The sequence below is a fragment of the Callithrix jacchus genome, chromosome 9, assembly GCF_049354715.1.
Source record: "Callithrix jacchus isolate 240 chromosome 9, calJac240_pri, whole genome shotgun sequence".
Taxonomy (NCBI): Eukaryota; Metazoa; Chordata; class Mammalia; order Primates; family Cebidae; genus Callithrix; species Callithrix jacchus.
The window spans coordinates 123,251,259-123,277,045 of record NC_133510.1 but is presented as its reverse complement, the minus strand read 5'-3'; the positions used below and the strand labels follow the sequence as shown (position 1 = coordinate 123,277,045).

General features: G+C 49.3%; 2 protein-coding genes across 6 annotated transcripts in view; one reads left to right on the top strand and one right to left on the bottom strand.

Moving 5' to 3' along the window:
- The window catches only part of GCN1 (GCN1 activator of EIF2AK4), a 66,966-nt gene extending 47,486 nt beyond the window's left edge, over positions 1-19,480 (top strand). For all 3 annotated transcript variants that reach the window (XM_035257809.3, XM_035257808.3, XM_078337421.1), the window contains 20 exons: positions 1,008-1,076; positions 1,357-1,495; positions 1,585-1,781; positions 1,972-2,114; positions 3,617-3,734; positions 3,846-4,061; positions 5,196-5,360; positions 7,286-7,447; positions 7,723-7,815; positions 8,092-8,235; positions 8,328-8,597; positions 8,827-8,940; positions 9,410-9,640; positions 12,101-12,294; positions 12,396-12,510; positions 15,401-15,497; positions 16,039-16,187; positions 16,624-16,731; positions 17,888-18,106; positions 18,777-19,480. In XM_035257809.3, the coding sequence (XP_035113700.2) occupies positions 1,008-1,076; positions 1,357-1,495; positions 1,585-1,781; positions 1,972-2,114; positions 3,617-3,734; positions 3,846-4,061; positions 5,196-5,360; positions 7,286-7,447; positions 7,723-7,815; positions 8,092-8,235; positions 8,328-8,597; positions 8,827-8,940; positions 9,410-9,640; positions 12,101-12,294; positions 12,396-12,510; positions 15,401-15,497; positions 16,039-16,187; positions 16,624-16,731; positions 17,888-18,106; positions 18,777-18,902 (3,069 nt within the window). In that variant the 3' untranslated portion in view covers positions 18,903-19,480. The remainder of the gene's footprint in view (positions 1-1,007; positions 1,077-1,356; positions 1,496-1,584; positions 1,782-1,971; positions 2,115-3,616; positions 3,735-3,845; positions 4,062-5,195; positions 5,361-7,285; positions 7,448-7,722; positions 7,816-8,091; positions 8,236-8,327; positions 8,598-8,826; positions 8,941-9,409; positions 9,641-12,100; positions 12,295-12,395; positions 12,511-15,400; positions 15,498-16,038; positions 16,188-16,623; positions 16,732-17,887; positions 18,107-18,776) is intronic.
- LOC108593240 (uncharacterized) overlaps positions 18,279-25,787 on the bottom strand; it is an 11,325-nt gene continuing 3,816 nt past the window's right edge. Inside the window, exon 3 of one of the 3 annotated variants that reach the window (XM_078337423.1) lies at positions 18,279-20,454. The gene's annotated coding sequence lies outside the window, so the exon portion shown is untranslated. Of the gene's footprint in view, positions 20,455-25,435; positions 25,680-25,787 lie in introns of those variants that run through there. The other 2 variants (XM_078337425.1, XM_078337424.1) reach the window with 2 other exon arrangements.

The window sequence follows — 25,787 nt, the reverse complement described above, 5'->3', positions numbered from 1 at the left end:
TCGGCCTCCCAAAGTGCTGGGATTACAGGTATGAGCCACCACGCCCGGCCCATTTTTTTTTTTTTTAAGACTGAGTCTCACTCTGTTGCCCAGGCTGGAGTGCACTGGCACAGTCTTGGCTCCTTGCAATCTCCACTGCCTGGGTTCAAGTGATTCTCCTGCCTCAGCCTCCTGAGTAACTGGGATTATAGGCACTTAACTACCAGGCCCAGCTAATTTTTATATTTTTGGTAGAGACAGGGTTTCCCCAGGTTGGTCAGGCTGGTCTCAAACTCCTGACCTCAGGCGATCTACCTACCTCAATCTCCCAAAGTGCTGGGATTAGCCACTGTGCCCAGCCAAGTACTGTTAATTGTTTAAATTACATTTAAAAATGGCATTCCTAAACTTAAACTTATTCCCAAGTTATAATGAGTTATTCACAAAACTGATTTTTAATAGTTATAATATTCCAACAAGTTTATATACCATAACTTATATATCATTGGCCATACAGTGTCCAAGGTTTTTGGCTATTTTCAGTGATGCTGCAGTGAACATAATGCATTTTCTGTGTTTAAAATTATTCCTGAAAGCTGAATGCTCCATCAAGAGACATAAACATTTTGAGGTAAAGAAAGGGAAGATGTTAATGAATTCTGAAAGGAAAGTACCAGAAATAATTTCCTAAAAATTCCAGAGTCTGGACAGGTCTTGGTCTTAAGAGAAGAGTGGGAGGAGCAAGAGCATTGAACGCCTATCTGTTGAGGATGGGCCTGGGGTCCCTAGTAGTCGTCCCCGAGTAATTGCACAGGGCCTTCAAAGAACCAGTTGGTGGTGGGGTGAGGGGGGGGACTTACTTGCCAGCTGCCCTTCCCACCCTGTTTCATGGGCAGTGAGGTTTGCACGCCAGAGCCCCTGCTGTGCACTCCTTGCCAGCAGAATGGGGAGGTTAGGGTCCACAGTGGAACGGGTCTGGAGAAAGCAGGAGCTGGGCCTTGCCTGAGCCACCTCCTGTGTTGTCCCAGGACCTGGCTCCGTACCTGCCCAGCGTGACACCTGGCCTGAAAGCGTCGCTTTTGGACCCTGTGCCTGAGGTGAGTCTGCCTTAGACTGGGGATGATTGATCTCACTTTACAGTAACTTTTTAATGTTACTTTCTAATCATTAAAAGCAAGAAACCCAATTTAAGGAGAAATAGTTTATCCTACTGCCTCATCCAGTCCCCACAAAATGGATCCCTGAGAATTCCCCAAAGCTGCTTTTTTGTCTGTTGGAAAGGGAAGGAGGCCCTCGGTGTCCCTCCCTGCTCCTGTGTGGCTACCTTGTTTTGAGCGGCATCTCCTCACACTATCTCTGCTCTCGGTGACGTGACAGGTGCGGACGGTATCTGCAAAGGCCCTTGGGGCCATGGTGAAGGGCATGGGGGAGTCGTGCTTTGAAGACTTGCTGCCATGGCTGATGGAGACGCTGACCTATGAGCAGAGCTCTGTGGATCGGTCAGGCGCTGCGCAGGGTAAGGCCAGAGCAGGTCCAGTGGCCAGACTGGAAATGCTCTATAAGAGGACCTCAGATTAGTGGGCTCATTCTGTTCTTTTGTTGCAGGGTTGGCTGAGGTCATGGCTGGTTTGGGGGTGGAGAAGTTGGAAAAGCTGATGCCAGAAATCGTGGCTACAGCCAGCAAAGTGGACATTGCGCCCCACGTCCGAGATGGCTACATAATGATGTTTAACTACCTGCCCATCACCTTTGGAGACAAATTTACTCCTTATGTGGGGCCCATCATCCCCTGTATCCTCAAAGTAGGTACCATGACCTTGGTGAGGGTAGAGTCTCTGAGGAGGGTAGGAGGCAAGTGCTCTCCTGGAGAGCTAGGGATCCCTGCTGGGTGGGGTTGGCTGCCACAGCCCTCAGCCTTCAGTGAGCACCATGTTTTTTGGGCTGGGGACCTGGGGGTGGCAGTTCTGGCTGACCCACCCTCTGTGTGCCCAGGCTCTTGCTGATGAGAATGAGTTTGTGCGTGACACCGCCCTGCGTGCAGGCCAGCGGGTTATCTCTATGTACGCTGAGACAGCCATCGCCTTGCTGCTGCCCCAGCTAGAGCAAGGCCTCTTTGATGACCTTTGGAGAATCAGGTGAGAACTTGGGCAGAAAGACCCAGTTGGAATGATGCATGATGGCTCACGCCTATTATCACAGTACTTTGGGAAGCTGAGGCAGGATTGCTTGAGCCCAGGAGTTCGAGATGAGCCCTGGCAACATAGTGAGACTCCGCCTCTACAAAAAACCAAAAAATTAGCTGGGAATGGTGGTGCATACCTGTAGTCCCAGCTACACAGAAGGCTGAGGCAGAAGGATCACTTGAGCCGCAGAGGTGGAGGTTGCAGTGAGCTGAGATTGTGCCACTGTTCTCCAACCTGGGCAACAGAGCAAGAACCTATCTTCAAAAGAAAAAAAAAAGACCCAATGGGCTGAGCTTTGCCTTTTGATAACTCCAGTTGAGAAATGAAGAGCAGAATGTTGCCAAGAATGCTCTCAACTTTTTCCAGACCCTTGCTTTTAACCATTTTGTAACTTTTCCAGTTTCCTATAGCAGTGACTTTATTCTGATTCTTTAAAAAGTCCTCTCTTTACAGGTTTCCAATATGTATTCAGATTTTAAACGTTAAGTACTCTTTAAAAATTTCACTTACGGGAATCTATTTCAAGGATGTATTGACTGGTCAAGTGCTTAAGACTGTTAGATGTAAGGATGATATGTGTTGCAGTATCGTTTACCATTTGAAAAATTGGAGGTTGATTTAAAACCTCCAATTTTTAGTTAGTAAACACTTCTCAGAAGAAATGATGCTTGAAAATGAAAGATAAGTAAGCACTAACCAGGTGAGGATGTGGTGAAAGACCACTCCAGACAGAGGGAATAAACAATGCTTTAGATTTGAAAATACAGTACGTTCATACAGTGGTCTTTTATTCAGCCATTAGAAAGAATGGTATAAGATGCTATTAGCTGACTTAGAAAGCTCCTCAACCTATTGTAACAGGATGGTGCACAGGCTGTGGTCCAGCCACATAATGTGCAGTAGTTTGGGGTCTGCTTGCATGTCATTGTGTAGAGGGAGGTGTGTATGGAGTGTCACTAGCCTTCAGGGTGGCTGCAGTGGTTGCCTGGGTATTGGGAGTTTGGGCAGTTACTTACACTCTCTTTCTTTATATTTTTCTGTATTTCTTGAAATTTCAGTTTGAGACTGTTATTTTTCTAATCATTAAAAGCAAAAAACCTAATTTAAGGAGAAATAGTTTATCTTTCTAAGGCCTCCTAGTTGCTCCACTTCCTTACTGCCTGTTAGTGCTTCCCTTTTGTACTCATTTTCTGTTTTATAACTTTTATTATAGAAATTGATAGATATTTAAAAAAAAATGTTTTCTTTCCCCAACATTCATGTATGTTCATTAGTAAAAAACGTGGAAAGTATGTGAGCGAGTGTAAAGAAATGAAAACCATCTGACCCTTCCCATTCCAAGATGACCGTCATGAGTATTTTGGGTGCACTTCTTTCCGTCTTCTGTGCGGTGCTCAGTTGTGCCAAGCCCACTCCTTGCAGCTGTGTGACTGTGTTGTTGGCCTTCTTCTCAGGTTCAGCTCTGTTCAGCTCCTTGGGGATCTCCTGTTTCACATCTCAGGAGTCACTGGGAAAATGACCACAGAAACTGCTTCCGAAGATGATAACTTTGGAACCGCTCAGTCCAATAAGGTGCCTGCCCAGTGATGGCTTTCGTGCCCATGCTGATGGTAGAGTGTGCCCTAATGCCTGTGCCATAGAGGCTTTACTACTCTATGTTCTCTCCCCTTCCACTGGCTGCAGGCGATTATCACTGCCCTGGGGGTAGAGCGGCGGAACCGGGTGTTGGCAGGGCTGTACATGGGCCGCTCAGACACCCAGCTGGTGGTGCGGCAGGCGTCCCTGCACGTCTGGAAGATTGTTGTCTCCAATACCCCCCGCACCTTGCGTGAGATCCTCCCCACTCTCTTTGGGCTCCTGCTGGGTTTCCTAGCCAGCACGTGTGCAGATAAGAGAACGGTGAGTTTCCTGGGTCTCATTTTGGACTAGCAGCCCCAGCGCCTCCTTTCAGAGCCCAGAAAGCTGAGTCTGCAGAGTCTGGGAGAGTACCCAGCTACCCTGTCTAACAGAGGAACATTGTATTCTTTACTTAGTCATTCTGCAAATATTTGTTAGCATCTACTGTGCGCTAAGCAGGGGCCTAGCACCTGGGGACATAATGGAGAAGAAAGGCAGCCTCATTCCTTATCCTCATTAGAAACGGTCTTGTCGAGGAGATGGATATTAGACAACCACACAGATGTAAAATGCGACTGTGGCCAGTGCCGTGTGGCACTGCAAATGCTTATAATAGCTGCATTTGACCGCTGGTGAGGGATGGGCTTGTGTTAGTAAAACTTCTCAGAAGAAATGATGCTTGAAAATGAAAGATAAGTAAGCACTAACCAGGTGAGGATGTGGTGAAAGACCATTCCAGACAGAGGGAATAAATAATGCTTTAGATACAAAAACGGGATATGCAGAGTTCCTGTGGTGGGCACCAGTATGGGCTGAGCAAGGCTGGTATAGCTGGAGTGAGGAGATAGGGAGGAGCAGTGTGACATGAGATCAGGATGGCATGCTGGCAGGGCAGACGAACAGGGGTCAGTGGTCCCGGAGGAGATGCCCAGGCGGGGTGGTGATCATTTCTACCCATCTTCTTAGGCCTCCTTCCAACCCCTGTCTCTGGCACGCAAACCATGTATTTGGCTCTAAAGAAGAGTTTGCATGAGGCCTCAGAAAGTAGATGGGTTTTTTTCCTTAAAGCTTTGTTCCAGATTCAGCTACTGCTGAGCCAAAGCACAGTGTTAAGGCTTCAGTCATCTGGGGAAATTGGCCCTTGACTGTGCAGTGGATGATGAATTTTTTGTTCATCTATAAGGTGCTGGCTCTTAGATTGTGTAGGTGTGTGTGAAACAGATAATTTTTTTGGTAGTGTTTTGCAAGCGCTACAGAGAGTATTTGGGGGCTCTTTATGGGTAAGAGCATATGGGGAAATTAAGTCAGTGATTCAGATAAAGCCTGGGAGGTTTCAGGGCCCTCATTCTGGAGTTGTCCTCTGGGTGCCCTGGGGTTTGCAGGGAGTTTACTTCCTGGCTTCACCTCTGTTGACAGATTGCAGCGAGAACATTGGGAGATCTTGTGCGGAAGTTAGGGGAGAAAATCCTCCCTGAGATCATCCCCATCCTTGAGGAAGGCCTGAGGTCTCAGAAGAGTGACGAGAGGCAGGGCGTGTGCATTGGGCTAAGTGAGATCATGAAGTCCACCAGCCGGGATGCCGTGAGTATCTTCTAAGGACCCCACCAGCTGTGCACTGCAGGTGACCTGAGCCAGAGGATGGGGGAAGGTTACAGGAGAAGCTTCACCCCTAGAGGGTTTGCGCTGCCCTCAGGGACGCGCCAGCTTCACTCTGGGGAGGTGCTGGCTGGGCCACATGGACTTGCATCTCCGTTTTCTCAGCTTTCCTATAGTTTTGCAGGCTAAGAGCTAAGTGATTTGGATGCCTCCTTGAGTGGCCTTTGGAAACTGGAGATGATCTTTCTGTTACAACTGTGAAGGTTGCTCAGGATCAGTCCCTTTTGTGATGCTATATAAGTCCAGTGAAAATGTGTGTCACCTCCTTCTGGGAGACAGGGCGGGCAGCTGTGTGAGTGGGTAGGACAGCAGGGAGCGGGAGGGGTGTACACTCACTCTTAGCAGGAGGGGAGTAAGTAAGAGTTGTGATGCCCAGTGGGAGAAAGCATATGGTGTCTGGCAGCACAATAACTGTTTCCATAGCAGCAACATCCAAGGGGTTTGGAGCACATGACTCTTAATTAGTTTCTGAGGTCATTGATCCTGGAAACCCCCCCGGGGGAGTAGGTTAAGAATGCTTATAGGCACTACCTTCATGTTTGGATGAAATGCCAAAGCAATTAAGTGGATGGCCCGCTAGAAATGTAAGCAAGTAGCCAATTGCTTGGCTTGGGCATCCTAGTCTGAATCCCTAGGATACCCGATCCTTCTCCTATATTGATGTATGTCTTACATTTGGTTTTTGAAATTTATGTTTGGCAAGGAATCAAAAATTCTGTCACCAAAAAGAGTTGTGATTCATTGGAGAGTTAGAGTTCCACAGAGGCTGAGTTCTTGCCTGCTGAGTGCCCACAGTCTAGTGGTGAGGCCTGCATGCCAACAAGTCAGGAGAATGCAGAGTGGGCTTTGCTGTGGTGGGAATGGTACTGAGGGAGCAGAGCCTTTATTGGCTCTGTTGTATAGAGCGTGAAGTCTGGATTGAGACTTGAAGAATGACTTGGAGTTTTCCAAGAGAATAAGCAAAAGAATGAGTCCAGGGAGAGAGGGGCCCAGATGCCATGGGAAGGAGTTTGCAGTTCTTAGAGAAGATGGGAGGTATGTTGAGAATTCACCTAAAAAATTCAAGCTGTTAATTATTAAGTCTCAGTGAAGGCTACATGGGGGTGCATCATATTCCCAGGCTGGAGAGCAGTGGTACAATCATAGCTGACTTTAACCTTCACCTCCTGGGCTCAAGTGATCCTGCCACTATGGCCTTCTGAGTAGCTGGGACTGTAGGTGTGCACCACCACATCTGGCTAATTTTTGCATTTTTAATAGAGATGAGGTCTCACTGTGTTGCCCAGGCTGGTCTCAAACTCCTGGCCTCAAGTGATCCTCTTGTCTACACCTCCCAAAGTGTTGGGAATACAGGTGTGAGCCACTGTGCCCAGCCCCTCTCTGCTTTTTAACGTTTTAATTTTAATTTTTAGACAGTCTCACTTTGCCGCCCAGGCTGGAGTACAGTGGCACCATCTTGAGTCGCTGCAGCCTCTGCCTCCTGGGTTCAAGTGATTCTCGTGCCTCAGCCTCTTGAGTAGCTGGGATTATAGGTGTGCACCACCATACCTAGCTAATTTTTATATGTTTAGTAGAGATGGGGTTTCACCATGTTCACCAGGCTGGTCTCGAACTCCTGGCCTTAAGTCATCCTCCTGCCTTGGCCTCCCAAAGTGTTGGGATTACAGGCGTAAGCCACCATGCGCGGCCCCTTCTCTCCTTTTTTTATATTTCACAGTAAAAAGTTAAAAGAAAAGGCAGAGAGTTAGGGTGGCCTAGCTGGGTCAGAATCCCCTGCCTATCCTTCTTTTCTGCTTCTGCTCCTTCTTTTCCTTTCCCGCATGTGGTACAGTTGTTGCTTGCCATTGCAGGTGTTGTATTTCTCTGAATCCCTCGTTCCTACGGCAAGGAAGGCTTTGTGTGACCCGCTGGAGGAGGTCAGAGAGGCAGCAGCCAAGACCTTTGAGCAGCTGCATTCTACCATCGGCCACCAGGCTCTGGAGGACATTCTCCCATTTTTACTAAAGCAGCTGGTGAGCGGATCCACCACACACCTACCAGTTTGGCTTTTGCTGTCTTTGTAGAAGCAAAATGCAGGGCGATTATTCTGCCGAGGCAGTCGGAATGTGGGCCCGCCAGAGGGAGTGGGTGCAGCGAGATCAGATTTGGCTTTGTGCTTCTCCTTTGACAGTAAGGAAATGTGGGTGCAACAGGCGGGAGGGAAACAGGTGGAGAAGGAAGTTGGCGGTGGCTGGTTCAGACAGCAGAGATGCAGATTCCTCAGGGTTGTCCTCGATACCCTCTGCAGGATGATGAGGAGGTGTCAGAGTTTGCCTTGGATGGTCTGAAGCAAGTCATGGCTATTAAGAGTCGTGTGGTGCTGCCCTACCTCGTGCCCAAGGTAAATCCCAACATGTCAACACCCTCTGGCTCCAGAACATTGAAATTCCAGGGCCTGCAGTGAAGACCAGTTCTGAAGGTAGATGTTGGGGGGCCAGGGGAGGAGGGTGCAGTGTAAGCAGGACACCCTTCCCCATTGTCCTCCAAGATATGCTGGAGTAGATGCTTGGCTCTGAGCAGTGGGCTTGGGCCCACCCTTCTGTTCCCAGAGCCTTGCCCAGCACCTGGTGTGGAGCAGGTCACAGCATTCACTGAGTTAATGTTCTCATTCTACCAGCTGACAACACCACCTGTCAACACCCGGGTGCTGGCTTTCCTTTCTTCAGTGGCTGGTGATGCCCTCACCCGTCATCTTGGTGTGATCCTCCCAGCAGTCATGCTGGCCCTGAAAGAGAAGCTTGGGACCCCAGATGAGCAACTGGTAAGGGATGAGCCTGCTCCCATTGCTTTCTCAGGCCCCATCTGCCCACAGCATCCGTGCTTAGCACACAGGTCCCTTGTTGTGGTTTGCAGGAGATGGCCAATTGTCAGGCTGTGATCCTCTCCGTAGAGGATGACACAGGGCACCGGATTATCATTGAGGATCTGCTGGAAGCCACCCGTAGCCCCGAGGTGGGCATGAGGCAGGCTGCTGCCATCATTCTCAACATCTACTGTTCCCGCTCCAAGGCTGACTATACCAGCCACCTGCGGAGCCTGGTCTCGGGCCTGATCCGCCTCTTCAATGACTCCAGCCCTGTGGTTCTGGAGGAGAGCTGGGATGCCCTGAATGCCATCACTAAGGTGAGAGGACTGTGAGGTGACCCCACAGCCAACTTTTGCTTATAGAAAATTCCAGGCGTTTACAAGAATAGACTTATAAGAATCCCCCACATACCTGTCACTAAGCTCTGGCGTTTACCCGCTCACGGCGGGTCTTGTTTATACTCCCGCCCATGCCTTCCCCATATACTCTTTGGAAGCAGTCTTGAGAGGGCTGTACATCCTCTTGTTTTTTTCTGGATTCCTGCAGAAGCTGGATGCTGGCAACCAGTTGGCACTCATTGAAGAGCTGCACAAGGAAATCCGGCTCATAGGAAATGAGAGCAAAGGCGAGCATGTGCCAGGGTTCTGCCTCCCGAAGAAGGTAAGCCAGGGCCTCGTGCAGGGGGCTGTGGACATGCAGTCTGCTGTACCCTCCTGGTCCTTACCCCTGTGCCCCGTCCCAGGTCTGCAGTAGAGCAGCTGGAGCAGCAGCCGTGGATATTGTTCAGCAGCTTCATGGACAGCATGTTTCCTTCTGTGGTAGCCAGATGGGGACAGGGTTCATGCTCTTTTTGGTCTAAGCTCTGCAGGTCACCTTGGCCAGAGAGTGAGTGGGCCACAGTACGTGTTCCCTCTGTGTGATAGGCCTGTTGGGGCCCTTGTCTTCTTGTCTCTGTCAAGACTGTTCCATAGCCAGCACCCTCTCAGGCTGTGATCCTGAGATTCAGCCTGAATCAGTATCGCCCATGGAGTTGAAGGGAGGACAGCTGTCAGAAGCACCTTGCTTGCATGGGAGACACTGGGGTCCTTGCCATTTGAAATTTGACTCTCAGGTGTGATTCTCTTGTCAGGGAGTGACCTCCATCCTTCCAGTGTTGCGGGAAGGAGTCCTAACTGGCAGCCCTGAGCAGAAAGAGGAGGCAGCTAAAGCCTTAGGCTTGGTGATCCGCCTGACCTCAGCTGATGCCCTGAGGCCCTCTGTGGTCAGCATCACTGGCCCTCTGATCCGCATCCTGGGGGACAGGTTCAGCTGGAATGTGAAGGCGGCTCTGCTCGAGACACTCAGCCTCTTGTTGGCCAAGGTGAGTGGCTGATGAGTTTGTTTAGATCTTAGAGAACAGGTCTGTCTGCAGGAGCCTGATATAAGGTGTCATGTAGCAGCAGGGAACAGGTTTATTCTGGAGAGCAGCATAACAGGGAGGTAAGGCCTTGGATTCTAGACATGCTACACTGTGGGCCAATTTCAAGTCCTCCTAGTAGCTCTGTGACCAGGATAGCCTTGGGAAGTCATATAACCTGAGCCTGTTTCCTCACCCATAGTGAGACTAATAATGCCAGCTGCCTCATGAAGGGCTGCTAGATGTGGGGATTAGATGAAGTTACTCTGGCATGATGCCTGATACGTACTAAGCACTCAGTACATGTGAATTGCTATTATTTTGAAAAATTACTTTTTCAAAGGAAAAAAACTCAGGACCACATAAATACAAGGAAAACATTGTTTAAAGATAACTGCAATTCTTTTTTTTCCCCCCGAGACGGAGTGTTGCTCTGTCGGCCAGAGCTGGAGTGCAGTGGCATGATCTCAGCTCACCAGGTTCAAGCAATTCTGCCTCAGCCTCCTGAGTAGTTGGAATTATAGGCACCCACCACCACACCCAGCTACTTTTTGTATTTTTAGTAGAGACAGGGTTTCACCATGTCGACCAGGCTAGTCTCGAACTCCTGACCTCATGAATCGCCTGCTGCCGCCTCCCAAAGTGTTGGGATTATAGGCATGAGCCACTGCGCCCGGCCAGATTTTGCAGTTCTTTATTACTGCCGCAAAGAGGGAGATGCAAAGAATCTGATGAGAGAATGAAAAGGAAGTCTGAGAGCAACTGAAACCACTTCAGTTTTTGCCAAAAGTATAGGATGAAAAGCTCTGCTATAGTTACCATTTCTGATGTTTGATGGCCATAATTAAACCCATTAAATTTTATTTTTGAGACAGGGTCTCACTCTGTTGCCTAGGCTGGAGTGCAGTGGCGTGATCACGGCTCACTGCAGCCTTGCCTTCCTAGGCTCAAACAGTCCTCCCACCTCACCCTTCAGAATAGCTGGGACTACTCAGTTTATTTTTAAATTTTTTGTAGACACAGGGTCTCCCTGTGTTGCCCGGGCTGATCTCAAACTCTGGCCTCAAGCAATCCTTCCGCCTCAGCCTCCCGAAGTATTAGAATTACAGGAGTGAGCCACCCACCCAGCTTAGGTTTTAAAAAGTATAAACAGAGCCAAGACTTGTAAAACAGGCAAACAAATGAACATGAATTCTCAGAATTCTCAAATAGAGTTCACTGGAAGCAAAAGGAACTTAAACTTTTTTCTTTTGGAAGTGGCTGTGTGAGCAACTTTCCAGCCAGAAAATGGGATTGTATCAGCCTAATTTTGTGAAAATTGAGGTTCTTAATTTTTTTTGTTTTATGTTTTAGTATCATCTTCACCTGACATCCTAGGCTGTTCTTTGCCGTGATGTTATTGTAACACAATAAACGGAGCCCTTATACCTCACAGCAGTTGGTCCACCGCTGTGAGTCAGATGTCTCCTGTGGGCAGATGGTTTTTTTGTTTTTTTTGGAGATGGAGTCTCACTCTGTCACCCAGGCTGTAGTGCAATGGGGCAATCTCAGCTCACTGAAACCTCTGCCTCTGCGTTCAAATGATTTTCCTGCCTCAGCCTCCCAAGTACCTGGGATTACAGGCGTCTGCCATCACACCTGGCTATTTTTTTTTTTTTTTGTATTTTTAGTAGAGACAGGGTTTTACCAGGCTAGTCTGGTCTCGAACTCCTGATCTCAGATACCTCAGATTTACCCTTTTTGGGTGCCTGCCACAGCCTGCACACCCACCCAGCTCCAGTATTTCCAGACCTTCATTGGCACTGAAACTCCCAACAGCCACTCTGGTTTTCCTATTTAACAATAAATAAATCTTCACTCTTGTACCCATCTGTATTTTGTCAAAAGTGTGCCTGTTTTTCTGAATAGTCGGGTTGAACTGGAATTTTAGTTAGGCGGGTGCACATTTGTGCAGGGAGGACTCTGCAGGGTCATTTGTTTCGCAGGTTTGTTCTGAGGGCTGAATGTGGAGTACGTATCCCACCATCAGTTGCTCAGTAGAGCATCCCACCATCATCAGCTCAGTGCTGTACACATTGAGTCCCTTTCCCTGTCTTGGCATTAGAACTGTGCTTCAACACTGCTGACAGTCTGCTCTGCTCTTTAATGTATTCAGAGGAGGTTTTGAGTCACTTACTGATATGGACAGGTCTCCACTAAGCCAAACCCAACACAGCCAAGGCTGTGAGACAGCTCCCTCAGACAATGGTTGCCAAGCAAAACCTCTCTGTGCTTGGCCTCTCTGATGGACTGTCTGTCCCCAGCCCTGTGTGAGAGCTGGGCTCGCTGTGGTGGTTTGGGATTGTCGTTTGTTCTCATGCCTGTGGTACAGTGTGGCTTTGGGTTCACCACAACTGCCTTTCATGGATGTCGTTCCTCCCACAGGTTGGGATTGCTCTGAAGCCCTTCCTGCCCCAGCTGCAGACCACTTTCACCAAAGCCCTGCAGGACTCCAACCGGGGGGTGCGTCTGAAGGCCGCAGATGCTCTGGGGAAGCTCATTTCCATCCACATCAAGGTGGATCCCCTCTTCACAGAGCTGCTCAACGGCATCCGTGCCATGGAGGACCCAGGCGTCAGGTACGGTGCTGATGAGGGAGCACTGCAGCCTCTAGGAGGCCTGTGCTGGCAGCGGGGGTGGTGGTGGAGGCAGGGCCTAAGTCAGTTCATTGGTTCTGCAGGGACACCATGCTGCAGGCCCTGAGGTTTGTGATTCAGGGAGCAGGGGCCAAAGTGGATGCCGTCATCCGGAAAAACATCGTCTCACTCCTGCTGAGCATGCTGGGACACGATGAGGTATGGCTGCAGGCAGGGTTAGTGGCACCACTGGTTTCTCTCCTTCTTAGGCTGAGTTCTTCACTTTATGTTAGAACCCAGTACAGCTCAGTAGTAATAAGTATTCCTGATATTTCTGTCACCCTGTATGATTCACCAAGCATTTCCTCAGGTTTCAAGGGAAATGGGGCAGGTATTGTTGATACTCGTTACTTATGTTTTTTTTTTTTTGGAGGCTGAGTCTCGCTCTGTCACCCAGGCTGGAGTGCAGTGGCACGATCTCGGCTCACTGCAACCTCCACTTCCTGGGTTTAAGTGATTCTCCAGCCTAAGCCTTCTGAGTAGCTGGGATTACAGGTGCCTGCCACCATGCCCAGCTAAGTTTTCTATTTTTAGTAGAGACGGGGTTTCACCATGTTGGTCAGGCTCTTCTCGAACTCCTGACCTCAGGTGATCCACCTGCCTTGGCCTCCCAAAGTCCTGGGATTACAGGCATGAGCCACTGTACCCAGCTAGTTATTTCTGTTTTATAGATGAGGCAAGTAAGCTTTGTGGAGATCCAGACTTCTCACCAGTTTGCTCTCTGATCTTAAAGAAGTCACTTTCTTGGCTGGGTGCAGTGGCTTACCTGTAATCCCAGCACTTTGGAAGGCCCAGGCAGGCGGATCACCTGAAGTCAGGAGTTTGAGAGCAGCCTGCCCAACACTATGAAACCCCATCTCTACTAAAAATACCGAAAATTAGCCAGGTGTGGTGGTGGATGCCTTTAATCCCAGCTACTTGGGAGGCTGAGGTAGGAGTATCACTTGAACCTGGGACGCGGAGGTTGCAGTGAGTTGAGATCGCGCCACTGCTCTCCAGCCTGGGCAACAAGAGCAAAACTCCATCTCGAAAAAAAAAAAAATCACTTTCTCTGTCTGCCTCTCTCTCGTTTCCACTTTTGTAAAATGAAGAGGTTCATGAAACATTTGCGAGCTAAAAGGCCTGTCCCAGAGGTGCATAGGCCTCGTGGTCACAGACTTCAAGAAACTTAGTGTGTAGTGGGATCAGCGGTCGGAGGTCTTAGAGGTCTGTTTTAGAGGGAGAGACTTGTCAGGGCTATACCCAGAACGTAGTAGAGTCCAAACCAGAAGCTCTGGACTCCTGCTTCTGTCCCAGTTCCATCAGCCTCGCCTATTCTGGAAGCATGTGTCAAGTACTCTTTGGTTGCCAGCACTGTGGGGCCAGTAGGAAGTTGAGCCTTTGGAAAAGAATTTTCTGTTTCCCTTTTCAGACAGCACTCTGTTGTGGCCTAATTTACAGTTGTAGAGCTAATCTAGGAGGAGAGGGCCTTTGGGCTCACATGGTTTTACACTTTGTTGACATACACATGCACACACCCACACACACTCCTCCTGCGCCCCCCCCACACTCCTCCTGCGCCCCGCCCCCCCCCCCCACACACACACACACACTTGCTGCTGCACTTCCCATGGCTCTTAAGGGCCTAGTTCTGGTCTCCAGGCGCCGGCTGTCTGACTACAGCCCCAGCCTTCTTTTTTTTTTTTTCCTGAGACGGAATCTCACTCTGTCACCCAGGCTGGAGTGCAGTGGTGCCATCTCGGCTCATAGCAACAACCTGTGCCTCCTAGGTTCAAGTGATTCTTCTGCCTCAGCCTTCTGAGCAGCTGGGACTACAGGCATGCGCCACCACGCCCGGCTAAGTTTTGTATTTTTAGTAGATACGGGGTGTGACCATATTGGCCAGGCTGGTGTTGAACTCCTGACCCACCCCCCTTGGCCTCCCAAAGTGCTGGGATTACAGACGTGAGCCACTGCTCCCGGCCCAGTCCCAGCGTTCTCTGTGGGGACAGATGGGAAAGTGTACTGTCTTGATCACAGTCTGTCAGGGCTTTTACAGAATCATGGACAGCACAAGCAAAAGTTAGTATTGAAACATATTTGCATTTCACCACAGTATAGCTTAAAATAGATGAAGTTGGAGAGAGTGGGTGTCAGAGCCAGCTTTAGCTTGGCGCCTGGACTTCCGCTTCAAGCTCAGAGGCCCAGACTGCTGGCAGCCCATCCTCTTACCCTCTGAACCTCCACTCAGATTGAAGGTGGCATTCAGGGTGCCAGCTTGGCATTAGCTTTTTGTGTTATTGACTCTCTGGTTGGTGGTTTGCTTTGGGGACATGTTGACTTGGCACCTCTAATAAGGCACATAACTTAAAATCCCCTCTTGGTATTCCATAGTTAGCTGGCTAGGGAGGAACACGGGGCTGCTTGTGTACCTGGCTCTGAATGGAACAGGAAGTACTGGCCTTTCCTTATCTGCCTTGGCTTGATTAGTGGCTTCAGTTTGACTTCCTAGGATGAACCTAAGTAATTTCGGTGGCAGTGGGGCACTTGTGCAGTTGGGAGATAGCAGGGGTCATTCTGGGCACATGGTGACTCAAGCTCTGTGGGAGAAAGGAGCTCAGAGTGGCTGTCTTTAGCCGGCTTCCCTGGTGGCTGTGGGCAGGTGCCTCCCCTCCTGCCCCTCCCTGCCTCACAGGGCTGTGGATAGTAATTGAGATAATAAATGTGAAACATTCAGCCTTCCTAAGAAGAAAGGTGCTATGTAAATACAGTTATTACTGCTATTACAAGGATGATTACCATATGCATACACAGTGGAGTTTTCTATAAGTAAGTGAAGTGCTGGGTGTGTAATGTTTAACTCTGTACCAGTGGCACTTTGAGTGAATGGCAGTCCCAGTCTGGCAGGGGAGCACAAGTACCTAGAGGAAGGGACTGGATCTTGAGTCCCTGAGTTGGTTTGTTCCACCTTCTTTATTGCCATCCCTCTGGGCTCCAGAGCTGCCTGCCCTGGTTCCCACAGAGCTGGTGCTGTTGCCTGCACCCCTCACTCCCTTCTCTTGCCTGTCAGGACAACACTCGCGTCTCCTCAGCCGGGTGCCTGGGGGAACTGTGTGCCTTTCTGACTGAAGAGGAGCTTAGCGCTGTTCTTCAGCAGTGCTTGCTGGGTAGGTACACTGGAGAATTCCTGTTCAGGGACCTGGGCCTCTCAGCCCTAGTGAAGAGATCTCTCTCCTGCCCTCAGAGGATCCTGTAGCAATTGGACTGTCCTGTCCTTGGGAATCCAGCAGTTAAAGCAAAATCCAGGCCAGGTGTGGCACTCACCTATAGTCCCAGCTACTCAGGAGGCTGAGGCAGGAGGATTACTTGAGCCCAGGAGTTCGAGGTTGCAATGAGCCTTGATCACGCCCCTGTACTCCAGCCTGGGTAACAGAGGAAAACCCTGTCTCTAAAACAAACAAACAAAACTGAGTTTGCAGTGGTTCCGTAGCCTTGATTATCTCTCCTCAAAGAACACAGCTGTAAGCCTGGAGTGGTTCATGGGCAGGCTTTCCTTACTTTGCTTAATGTGCTGCTTTGGGGAGCTTCTCTTAAGATAGCAGGGAAGTCCATGTGAGTATGGCCTGGGCTTTCCCCGTGCTCTGAATCAGCATACTGGTCTCCATGCTGTAAAATGCCGGTTGACCCCAGTTGTGTCCTTCTACCCAGCGGACGTGTCTGGCATTGACTGGATGGTTCGGCATGGCCGGAGCCTGGCACTCTCCGTGGCTGTGAACGTGGCTCCTGGCAGACTCTGTGCCGGCAGATACAGCAGTGATGTTCAGGAAATGATCCTGAGCAGTGCCACGGCGGACAGGGTAAGGCATTTGGGCACCCAGACCAGTTCTTTCCCTCCCCTAGGCCGTATCCCATAGCCAGTGCCTTGTGGACACAGCATGGGCGGGCCCCACACTGGGGGTTAAGAGACTTGGATCTTACCCCTCTCGGTAACTCGCTGTCCCCTTGGACCAGCACCTGATCCCTTTGGGCCCCAGTTTCATTATCTAATCAAGGAATTTGGGTTGAGGAATCTAGATGCCCTTTCTGGGTCAGGTCTTTGATCCCTGTTCCTGGGAAACAGTGACTGCTCATCTGCCTCAGCCAGGGCCACCTGTCTTGAGTGAGAGCTGTCATGGTGTCCCTGGTAAGGGGGTGATGTGGTGGAGGATCCCAGATATTACTAGGGACTGGGCTTCTCCTGGCTCTGGGGAGGGGGCAGGATGCCTCCCATCTAGCACTGTCTGTTCTCCACAGATCCCCATTGCAGTGAGTGGGGTCCGAGGCATGGGCTTTCTCATGAGATACCACATCAAGACAGGCGGAGGGCAGTTGCCGGCCAAACTCTCCAGCCTGTTCGTTAAGGTGAGTGGGGGCCAAGAATGTGTCTGACCCCTAACACCTGACTTGTGAGGAGAACACCAGCAATGCACCCTCAACTAGTGTGCTATTTCTCCGTGGACGGCCTCCAGGAGATGGCTGAACCCTTAGGGATGGAATGGGGGGTTTCTATGTGTGCTTTACGCTGCACTAGAGCCCAACTTCTTCTCAGATTCTCAAACTGACCTGTGACTCTGAATCATGTTACAAATCGCTATTTTAGACATTCTTTCTAGGCACCCTAGTTTTGTAAAATTAGGTGTAGACCTGAGTTCCCCTCGTAATACCTCTCTCTTCCTGCCTCCCTTTTTCACCTTGCCCAGCACTTCTTGGTGTGGTTATTGTGCTGTGTGCCAGGCCCTAGTTAGGAAAGCCAAGGAATCTGCCAGCAGGGTTCCTGTGGCACATGTGACATGGCATGTTTCTGAAGTGTTACTGTGCACAGAAATCAGAGCCAGAGTGCATTTTAATGAGATGCGGCCATGCCTGAGACTAACCAAGTCTCATGCAGTGCCAGTGCTGCTGTGCATGGACCTTGCCCTGAGTCATGCCCTGCTGTGCATGGACCCTTGCCCAAGGGTGACTGCCTCCCGCTGCAGCACTGGGAACCCATGGAGTTTCTGAGGGGCCTGATTCAATTGAGCCCGCTCTGTGATGGCATCCCACTGTTCTCTCCGTGTCTGCACCCGCCTGTTCACTTGGCACTGCCCTGAAGGTGTAGAGATGAACAAGTCATACAAGACCCCTGGAGCCCATGGGGAGGACCCTGATATAGATAAGGTTGGCAGGGGGCATCTCTGAAGGATCACATGGGAGCTGAGACTGCAGGATGGGAAGGAGCTAACCTAGGGAGGATCTAGGGCAAGCACGGCCTAGGCCGTGGGAGTAGCCAGGGCACAGGCCCGAGGCCTGGCAGTTCAAGGAAGTAAAAACGCATGCAGGCTGAGAGCAGTGAGCAAGGGAAAGTGGCACAAGATGAGGGTGCAGGGAGCCAGGGCTGAGTCACTCTGCCACCCTCCCACGGGAGCAGTGGGGTCAGTGTCCATGCCATAGGGAGAGTGTTGAGGCTGGGCATTTGGGCTGCCTTGAGGAACAGACTGGATGTGCCTATCCAAAAGCCTGTCTGTGGTTCTCTTCACAGTGTCTGCAGAACCCATCCAGTGACATCAGGCTGGTGGCTGAGAAGATGATCTGGTGGGCAAATAAGGACCCGCTGCCTCCCCTCGACCCCCAGGCCATCAAGCCCATCCTGAAGGCTCTTCTTGACAACACCAAGGATAAGAACACCATGGTCAGGGCCTACAGCGACCAGGCGATTGTCAACCTCCTCAAGATGCGGCAGGGTGAAGAGGTGTTTCAGGTGGGAGCCGGGGCGTGCTGTGAGCATTCGTCTTTCAGCTCTTCTTCAGCACGGAAATATTTAAACCGCAGACTCTTCTCTGCTACCGTGAATGTGCTAGCTTTCAGGAGCAGATTAAGATTTGGGTGACTGGCCTACTACCCAAAAACACACATTCTTATGGTTTTCAGACTTTTTTCCAGAGCAGGGCCCTTTATTCAAATAAAATCTCACATGACATCCAAACAGATGGAGCATTTCCAAGGAGAGCTGCCCAATGGAAACCCAGAGGCCTTTTCACTAAGTCCCCAGCCCCTAGCAGCCTTGAAAGCCCAAAAGCTGTAATTCGCACTGCCACGTCTCATGAAGAGCAGGATGGGGCCGGGTAAAGTGACTCTAACCTGTAATCCCAATACTTTGGGAAGCAGAGGTGGGAGGATCACTGGAGCCCAGGAGTTCAGGACCAGCTGGGGCAACATAGTGAGACCTTGTCTCTACAAAAAAGGGAAAAGCAAAAGCATGATGAGTGTTTTCACAGGCTTTCCCTGGATCCATCTGATTCCCTTATTTTGCCAAATTCCACCTCAGTGTCTAGTTCTGGGGTTAACATTCATTTTTGTCTTTCTCTGATTGGAGAATGTGGCAGTTATATTTTCTGACCATGTTTCCTCCTGCTCATCCTTCCCTGTAGTCCCTCTCCAAGATCCTGGATGTGGCCAGTTTGGAGGTGCTGAACGAGGTTAACCGAAGGTCCCTGAAGAAGCTGGCCAGCCAGGCCGACTCCACGGAGCAGGTGGACGACACCATCCTGACATGAGGGCCCGGGCCTGCAGCATTGCCGCTCCACATCTTTGCTCAATGTTTTCATTTTTGAAAATACATTTGTTCCAATGGGGAGCTTGGAAGATGGCGTTCCCAGAAAGTATTTTAATATATCAGCAGACCACAGCCAAAGCCTTAAATCAAACCCACACACAACTGAAAATTGCCTCCTCCATCTCTTACCTTTTCCTGTGGAGAAGAGAAGGAAAAGCACACGCATGCGCCTCAGCGAATGGCAGCCCAGGAACTGTCTGTCCAGTTTAGCATGGCTAGGTCTGGAGCTAGAATAGCAGGGTCAGACTTCGGGTTCCTCTTCTGTGCTTGAGCTCTGGTTTGAGAGCTGGCACTACCAACCTTTTGCCTAGGTCTTGAGTGGGGCACAGATGGCGGACGTCTGCCCAGTGTGGTGTGTCTTGGCTTGGCTTTTCAATATTGTGAGGCCTGGTTGGATCTGACCCGTCAGATGAAAATGATCCACAAGTCTGGCAGTTCCCAAGTCCAGGAAGGGGTATAGGTTTACGTGCAGGCTGTTTGAAAGAGGAATGTTGAATAAAGGCTTTGATTTAATCTTGATAGAAGCAGATTTTTAAAAATCTCCAGCCATTAAATATGAAGCTTCCTGCATCAGGAATAAGGGAAGGTTTGCAGCTGTTTTTGTAAGTATTCACAGTTCTCTGAGTTTTGGGCATCCCTCTCCCCTGCTTTCAGAAGTCTTAGTAATCTCTCCAGACTTCTCTGTCCTGAGGTGGAGTTTTGAGAGACATGCAGCCAGGCCTGTGATCTCCCTTGGTGTGGACAATGAAAAGGTTGAATTAGCCGCTTTCCTGTTCTGTTCTGACTTTGTAAAGGTAGGGAGCTTCTGGTACTCAGGTTGTAAAGAGAAATCCAGCCCCTATGTGAATAAGAAAGAGCCACATTCCTATAGTTGAAGGACTTGCAAGAGGAAACCAAAGTTGCATTTCAGCATCTGCCTCCTTTATGAATGACTTCCTTCCTCCTGATTCTTAGAAGGCTCCTGACACACGCATTCTGTCTGATGGCACACACCCTACTGGGGCTAGTGACGCAAGTTTTTCTGGTCTGTTCCCTGGCCACAATACAGGACAAACCTCTGTCACAATTACTGGCCTGAGCTGTAAAAGGAAATAAAAAGTGATGCAAACTCACTTTAGGAAAGGTATAAAAATGCTATGCCAAAAAAAGCAAGACTTTGGTTATTAATAATGCAGCCATGGTAGAAAGTAGGCTTGTGATGCAACACTTCTGATGAGTAAGACAAGGTGACCTCTAAGGTACTTCTGAGTCCTGTTTTCTTGCAGCAGACATGGTGTCAGCTGGCTCGAGGTAATTGTAGAATCCCAGGGCTGGAAGGGACCTTGAGAGGTCAGCTGAGTCCTCGTAGCCAAAACAGCCAATGGCTACAACTTTTAGTAGCCATGGTAACTGTTCTCTGCCTCTGGGATTCAGATGGTCAGCAGCATCCTCCCAGCTGCCAAGGGCATGTGTCCATCAGGCTGTCTGCGAATGTGTTCCCCTCCGTCGATCAGCTGTAGGGAGATATGGGGCATGGGTTCCTGTTGAGGGGCATGGGCTGGGAAACCTGTTAAACTCTGAGGCCATCTTCATTGTTTCCTCCAGGGTCTTGGATTAGATGCTGATATCCACCTTTGGCTTTTAGCACCCTTTCTGCAACTGGCAGGGGAACCTGACATACTTAGAAGTATCAGACACTCAGTAAGCAAAATCCAAAGGAAAAACACCAGATTCCAGTTCCAGAAACTGGAGGAGGATGAGCTCTCTGTTCAGATGGATGGAGGGTGACTGACAGACGGAGATGACTCAAAGGCTCCCAGAGCATATTGAGTTTGCATTCTCTGAGTCTGGAAGGAGGGTGTGAGCTCCCAGGAAGTGAGCCATGAAGAGCCATTGTGGACATGCCAGGGGAGCCCCCAAAAGGACCTTGTCAGCCCAAAGTCCTAGGAATCCTGAGAACAGCAGCCCAGACTAAGCACCCTGGGGGACATTGAGGTTAGCAGCAGAGAAGCAAAAGCTATTTGCCCCGGAGGCTGATAGCTGTTTTGCCTTGGGCAAGTCATCTGATCTCTCTGGTCCAGTTTCCTCATTTGTACAATGAGGAATTTGGAAGAGAAGCTCTAAATATTGTTGTCAAAGTTTTTCTCTTAGGGGTTAATGGTACTTAGAAGAGATGACATTTGGTTTGGTATCATTTAATCCTCCCAACAGTTATATGAAGCAGTTTCTCAATACTGTTTTCCAGAGGAGGAAATTGAGGCACAGAGACGTCACTCGCCCAGGGTCATACGGCTAATAAATGTCAGTCTGTTCCCAGACCTCCATTTTTAGCCTTTCTCTTACCTCTCCTATGCTGGCTAGTTAGCCATCAGTATTTTCATTCTCCAGAGCACAGCCTCCAGAACTTTCCCATTCAGGTACATACAGGAAATGACTATGTGTACAGCACACTAGTGAATGGCTCCAGCTGCCTCGCTAGGGATGCCACCCTGCCAGGCTCTACTCAGCTGCTCTGCAGGCTGTGGGGAGGAGGACCTCACTCCTTTTACAGGACACTGACTGGGAAAGTCTTTAGAGAAAGCAGATTGAGGCCGGGTGTGGTGGCTTATGCCTGTAATTCCAGCACTTTGGGAGGCCGAGGTGGATGGATCACCTGAGGTAAGGAGTTCAAGACCAGCCTGACCAACGGAGAAACCCCATGTCTACTAAAAAAAAATACAAAATTAGCCAGGCGTGGTGCCTCATACTAATAATCCCAGCTACTCGGGGGAGGCTGAGGCAGAATTGCTTGAACCCCAGAGGCAGAGGCTGCGGTAAGCCAAGATCGCGCCATTATACTACAGCCTGGGCAATGAGCAAAGCTCCGCCTCAAAAAGAAAGCAGATTATTCTCAAAGACTTGCAGTGATTCTCCAGAGGAGACCATCCTTCTTTCTCTTCCTTGTTTCTGAAAGTCAGTGACAAAGTCATAAGCCCTTAACTAATCCAGAAAAAGCTGAAAAAGTTCTAAAATGAGCATTCCCAAACCTTCACCTACCACTCTGGGAGCCTCAGGAATTATGGGCAGCAAGATATTTTAAGAAGGGGGAGTATTGTTAATCCATGGTTCACACAATCCTTCAAGGAACCATACCTGCAGGTACATTCTCTTTATCCAGAACTGCGATGCCAGAGGACTTGGGAGAGCAGCAGGGAGGCTGCAGAGTTAGTTTTGGGTGCAGGGACTGGAGACATTATTTGACAGATTCTGAAACACAATTGGCAGTTAGGAATGTTTCTCCTCAATGTATGGCTCTGTGTGGATGTGTTTCAAATTGCTTCAGTGAGGAAAAAAAGGAACCAATCTAACTTAAAAGGTCTAGGTTCTAAAATACTGTGAAGGAAATGTAGATATTGCATCCAAGTTCTAGCGTAGGATAGTGGAGCCACAGGGACTTCCAAGACAGGTTGGAACCTTAATTTCACTGCTTAATACTAAGCTGTGTGACCTGGAGCATGTTCCTTAACCTCTGAGTGCATCCCCTCACCTTGACAGTAAGCACAGTCTTAACCACGTTGCCTCCTGCATCAAATGACATACTGCACTTTGCATAGAGCCAGGCACACAAAGGTGGTTCTGGATGGTGGGAGTGAAACCGGGATGATGGGGAATGAGATTTCTTTTGAGAAACTGTAAGATGATGATGACTATGTGTGATTCTCCAAAACGCTGAGTATATTATGTACACCAGCACACGGATGGCCTCCACTGCGCATGGGCAGGGAGGCATGTGACCGCCGCTGTGATCTGTGCTTCCTTCATATTTTATGAAGAGTCAAGTTCAGTTCAGACACAGATGGAAAGGAACATTTCTGAGGTCATGTTGGTGTAACTGGGAAAAACCCGTTTATTGATTCTTTGCTCACCAAGCCCCAGGGGGATTCTAGAAAAATAATTTGGAAGGTAAATTTAACAAAAGAAACAAATCAGGTTCTTAGCATGTGGCTGGATTTTACTTTTCAAAAGAGGTGGAGCCCAGTTATTTCACACGGTGGCTCTGAGCTGCCCCTAGGTTCTGTTAGGAGGGGCTCCCTGCTGCCTACCCCTGGGGAACTAGAACAGGAGTGTTGATGTCAGCACAGCTCAGGAAACTGGAAAAACTGGTCCAAGGGATGATGGCCTCCGTGGAATTTCTAGGTGAGATCTTCCTGATTGTGCCTGAATGGAATACCCCAGGCCCTGTCAGGTTCCCTCCTGTGAGCTATTTCTCTAGTGAGATGGCAGCCTGGTCACAGGGACGATTAGTGCATAATAATCTCAGAGCTGTGCCCCGAAGCCCCACAAGAGAAAGCTGTGGGCTATGAATGTATTTACCTTAGATCCTTCTTACCACTTAGATTCCCACAAAAAAAAGGGAGCCAGGAAGCTGGAGTGCAGTAGGATTGAATCCAGCATTTCACAAATATTTTGCCCTCAAGACTCCTTTATTTATTTACAGGTAGGGTATTGCTCTGTCATCCAGGCTGGAGTGCAAGTGGTATGATCGTGGCTCACTGAAGCCTTGAACTCCTGGGCTCAAGTAATGCTCTTCCCTCAGCCTCCTGAGCAGCTAGGGCTACAGGCATGCACCAACATACCTGGCTAATTTTTTGTTTGTTTGAGACAGAGGTCTCACTTTGTTACCCAGGCTGGAGTGTAGTGGCATAATCTTGGCTCACTGAAGCCTCCACCTCCCAAGTTCAGGCAATTCTTATGCCTCAGCCTCCCGAGCCCAAGTAGCAGGGATTACAGGTGCCCACCACCATGCCCAGCTATTTTTCCCCCCCTATTTTTAGTAGAGATGGGGTTTCACCACATTGGTCAGGCTGGTGTTGAAGCCCTGACCTCAGGTAATCCACGTGCCTTGGCCTCCCAAAGTGCTGGGATTACAGGCATGAGCCACTGTGCCTGGTCTGGCTAATTTTTTTAAAAGTTGTACAGATGAGGGTCTCACTATGTTGCCCAGGCTGGTCTTGAACTCCTGGCCTTAAGTCATCCTCCTGGGATTACAATATGTCACTGTGCCCAGCTGGGATCCTTTCATATTTTCAAATTTGTTTGAGGTCACCAAAGAGCTCTTGTGTATATGTATCTTACCTATTGATATTTAGCATCTTATAAGTCAAAACCAGACTAGGCACAGTGGCTCACGTCTATAATTCCAACACTTCGGGAGGCTAAAATGGGAGGATGTCTTGAGGCCAGGAGTTCAAGGCCAGCCTGGGTAACATAGATCCTTGTCTCTACAGAAAATAAAAAAAAAAAAAAACTGGGCATAGTGGCTTATGCCTGTAATCTCAGCACTTTGGGAGGTCAAGGCAGGTGAATCACAAGGTCAGGAGTTTGAGACCAGCCTGGCCAACATGGAGAAACTTGTCTCTACTAAAAATAAAAAATTAGCTGTGTGTAGTGGCACACACCTGTAATCCCAGCTACTGGGGAGGCTGAGGCAGGAGAATCGCTTGAACCCAGGAGGCAGAGGTTGCAGTGAGCTGAGATCATGCCACTGCACTCCAGCCTGGGTGACAGAGTGAGACTCTGTCTCAAAAAAAAAAAAAAAAAAAAAGCCGGGCACGATGGTTTATACCTATAATCCCAGCACTTTGGGAGGGTGAAGTGAGCAGATCACCTGAGGTCAGGAGTTCCAGACCAGCCTGGCCAACATGGCAAAAACCCATCTCTACTAAACCCACAAAAATTAGCAGGGCGTGTTGGCATATGCCTGTAATCCCAGCTTCTCGGGAGGCCGAGGCAGGAGAATTGCTTGAACCCAGGCGGTGGAGGATGCAGTGAGCCAAGATTGTGCCACTGCACTCCAGCTCCAGCCTGGGCGATAGAGCGAGACTCCATCTCAACAACAACAAAATAGCCAGGCATGGTGGTGCATGCACCTGTAGTCCCAGCTACTCAGGAAAGTGAGGTGGGAGGATTGCTTGATTCTGGGAAGTCAAGGCTGCAGTGAGCTATGATCGTACCACTACAGCCCCAGCCTGGGTGACTGTCTCAAAAACAAGAAGAATCAGAATCGGTCAGGTGGCATTGTTCCACATTTTTGCAGGTCTCTAACGTCTGGATTCGTATGTCAGCTCTGCATTTGGCCTGCTGTGATATCATGCGTCATGCAGGCTCTGGCAAACACTATACTTGTAAGCAAACAAAAGTGAAAAAGGCAAATCACATCTGAGTATTATGAACATGTTTTGACTTTGCAGATCCTTTGAAAGAGACCTAGGGAGCCCTGAGGTCCTCAGACCACACCTGCAAAACCAGTGATCTAATAATACAAAAGTTGAGTGAGAAAATTCTACTAAATAGTTGTTTGAAGTCAGGTGAAGAAGCTGACCTTGAGTTAGACCCCAAATCTGGCCCACACCTCAAAAAGTGAACTGAAGAGGGTTCAACTAATTGTTTCTGACATTCTTTCCAACTCTCAAGTTCTATGTGTGGGTTCACTTTAACTCGACATCAAGCACCTACCATGTACTGGGCCTCCAGAGGACACGAAGATGAAGATATGGTCCCTGGAATCATGGAACTTGTGTTCATTAGATTTCTGGGGGCCACATAAGGGCAGTACAAGGCCCATTGCCAAGTCTCTTGGTGTGGCATCAGGCTTGCAGTTGTGGGGGAAAGGGCGCGTTTCCACTTCCATCAGAGATCAGGCGCCGTAGCCTCTCCTTCCCTCTTGGATCAGTATGCTGAGTGGTACCCCATCTGGCTCCTAATTTAAGGTCCGTTGGTCAGTTTACCTGCCTTCTCTGAATTCTGATTCACCACCCACTGCTACCTTCCTGGGTGATCACAGCACACTTTCCCTCCCTTGCCACCT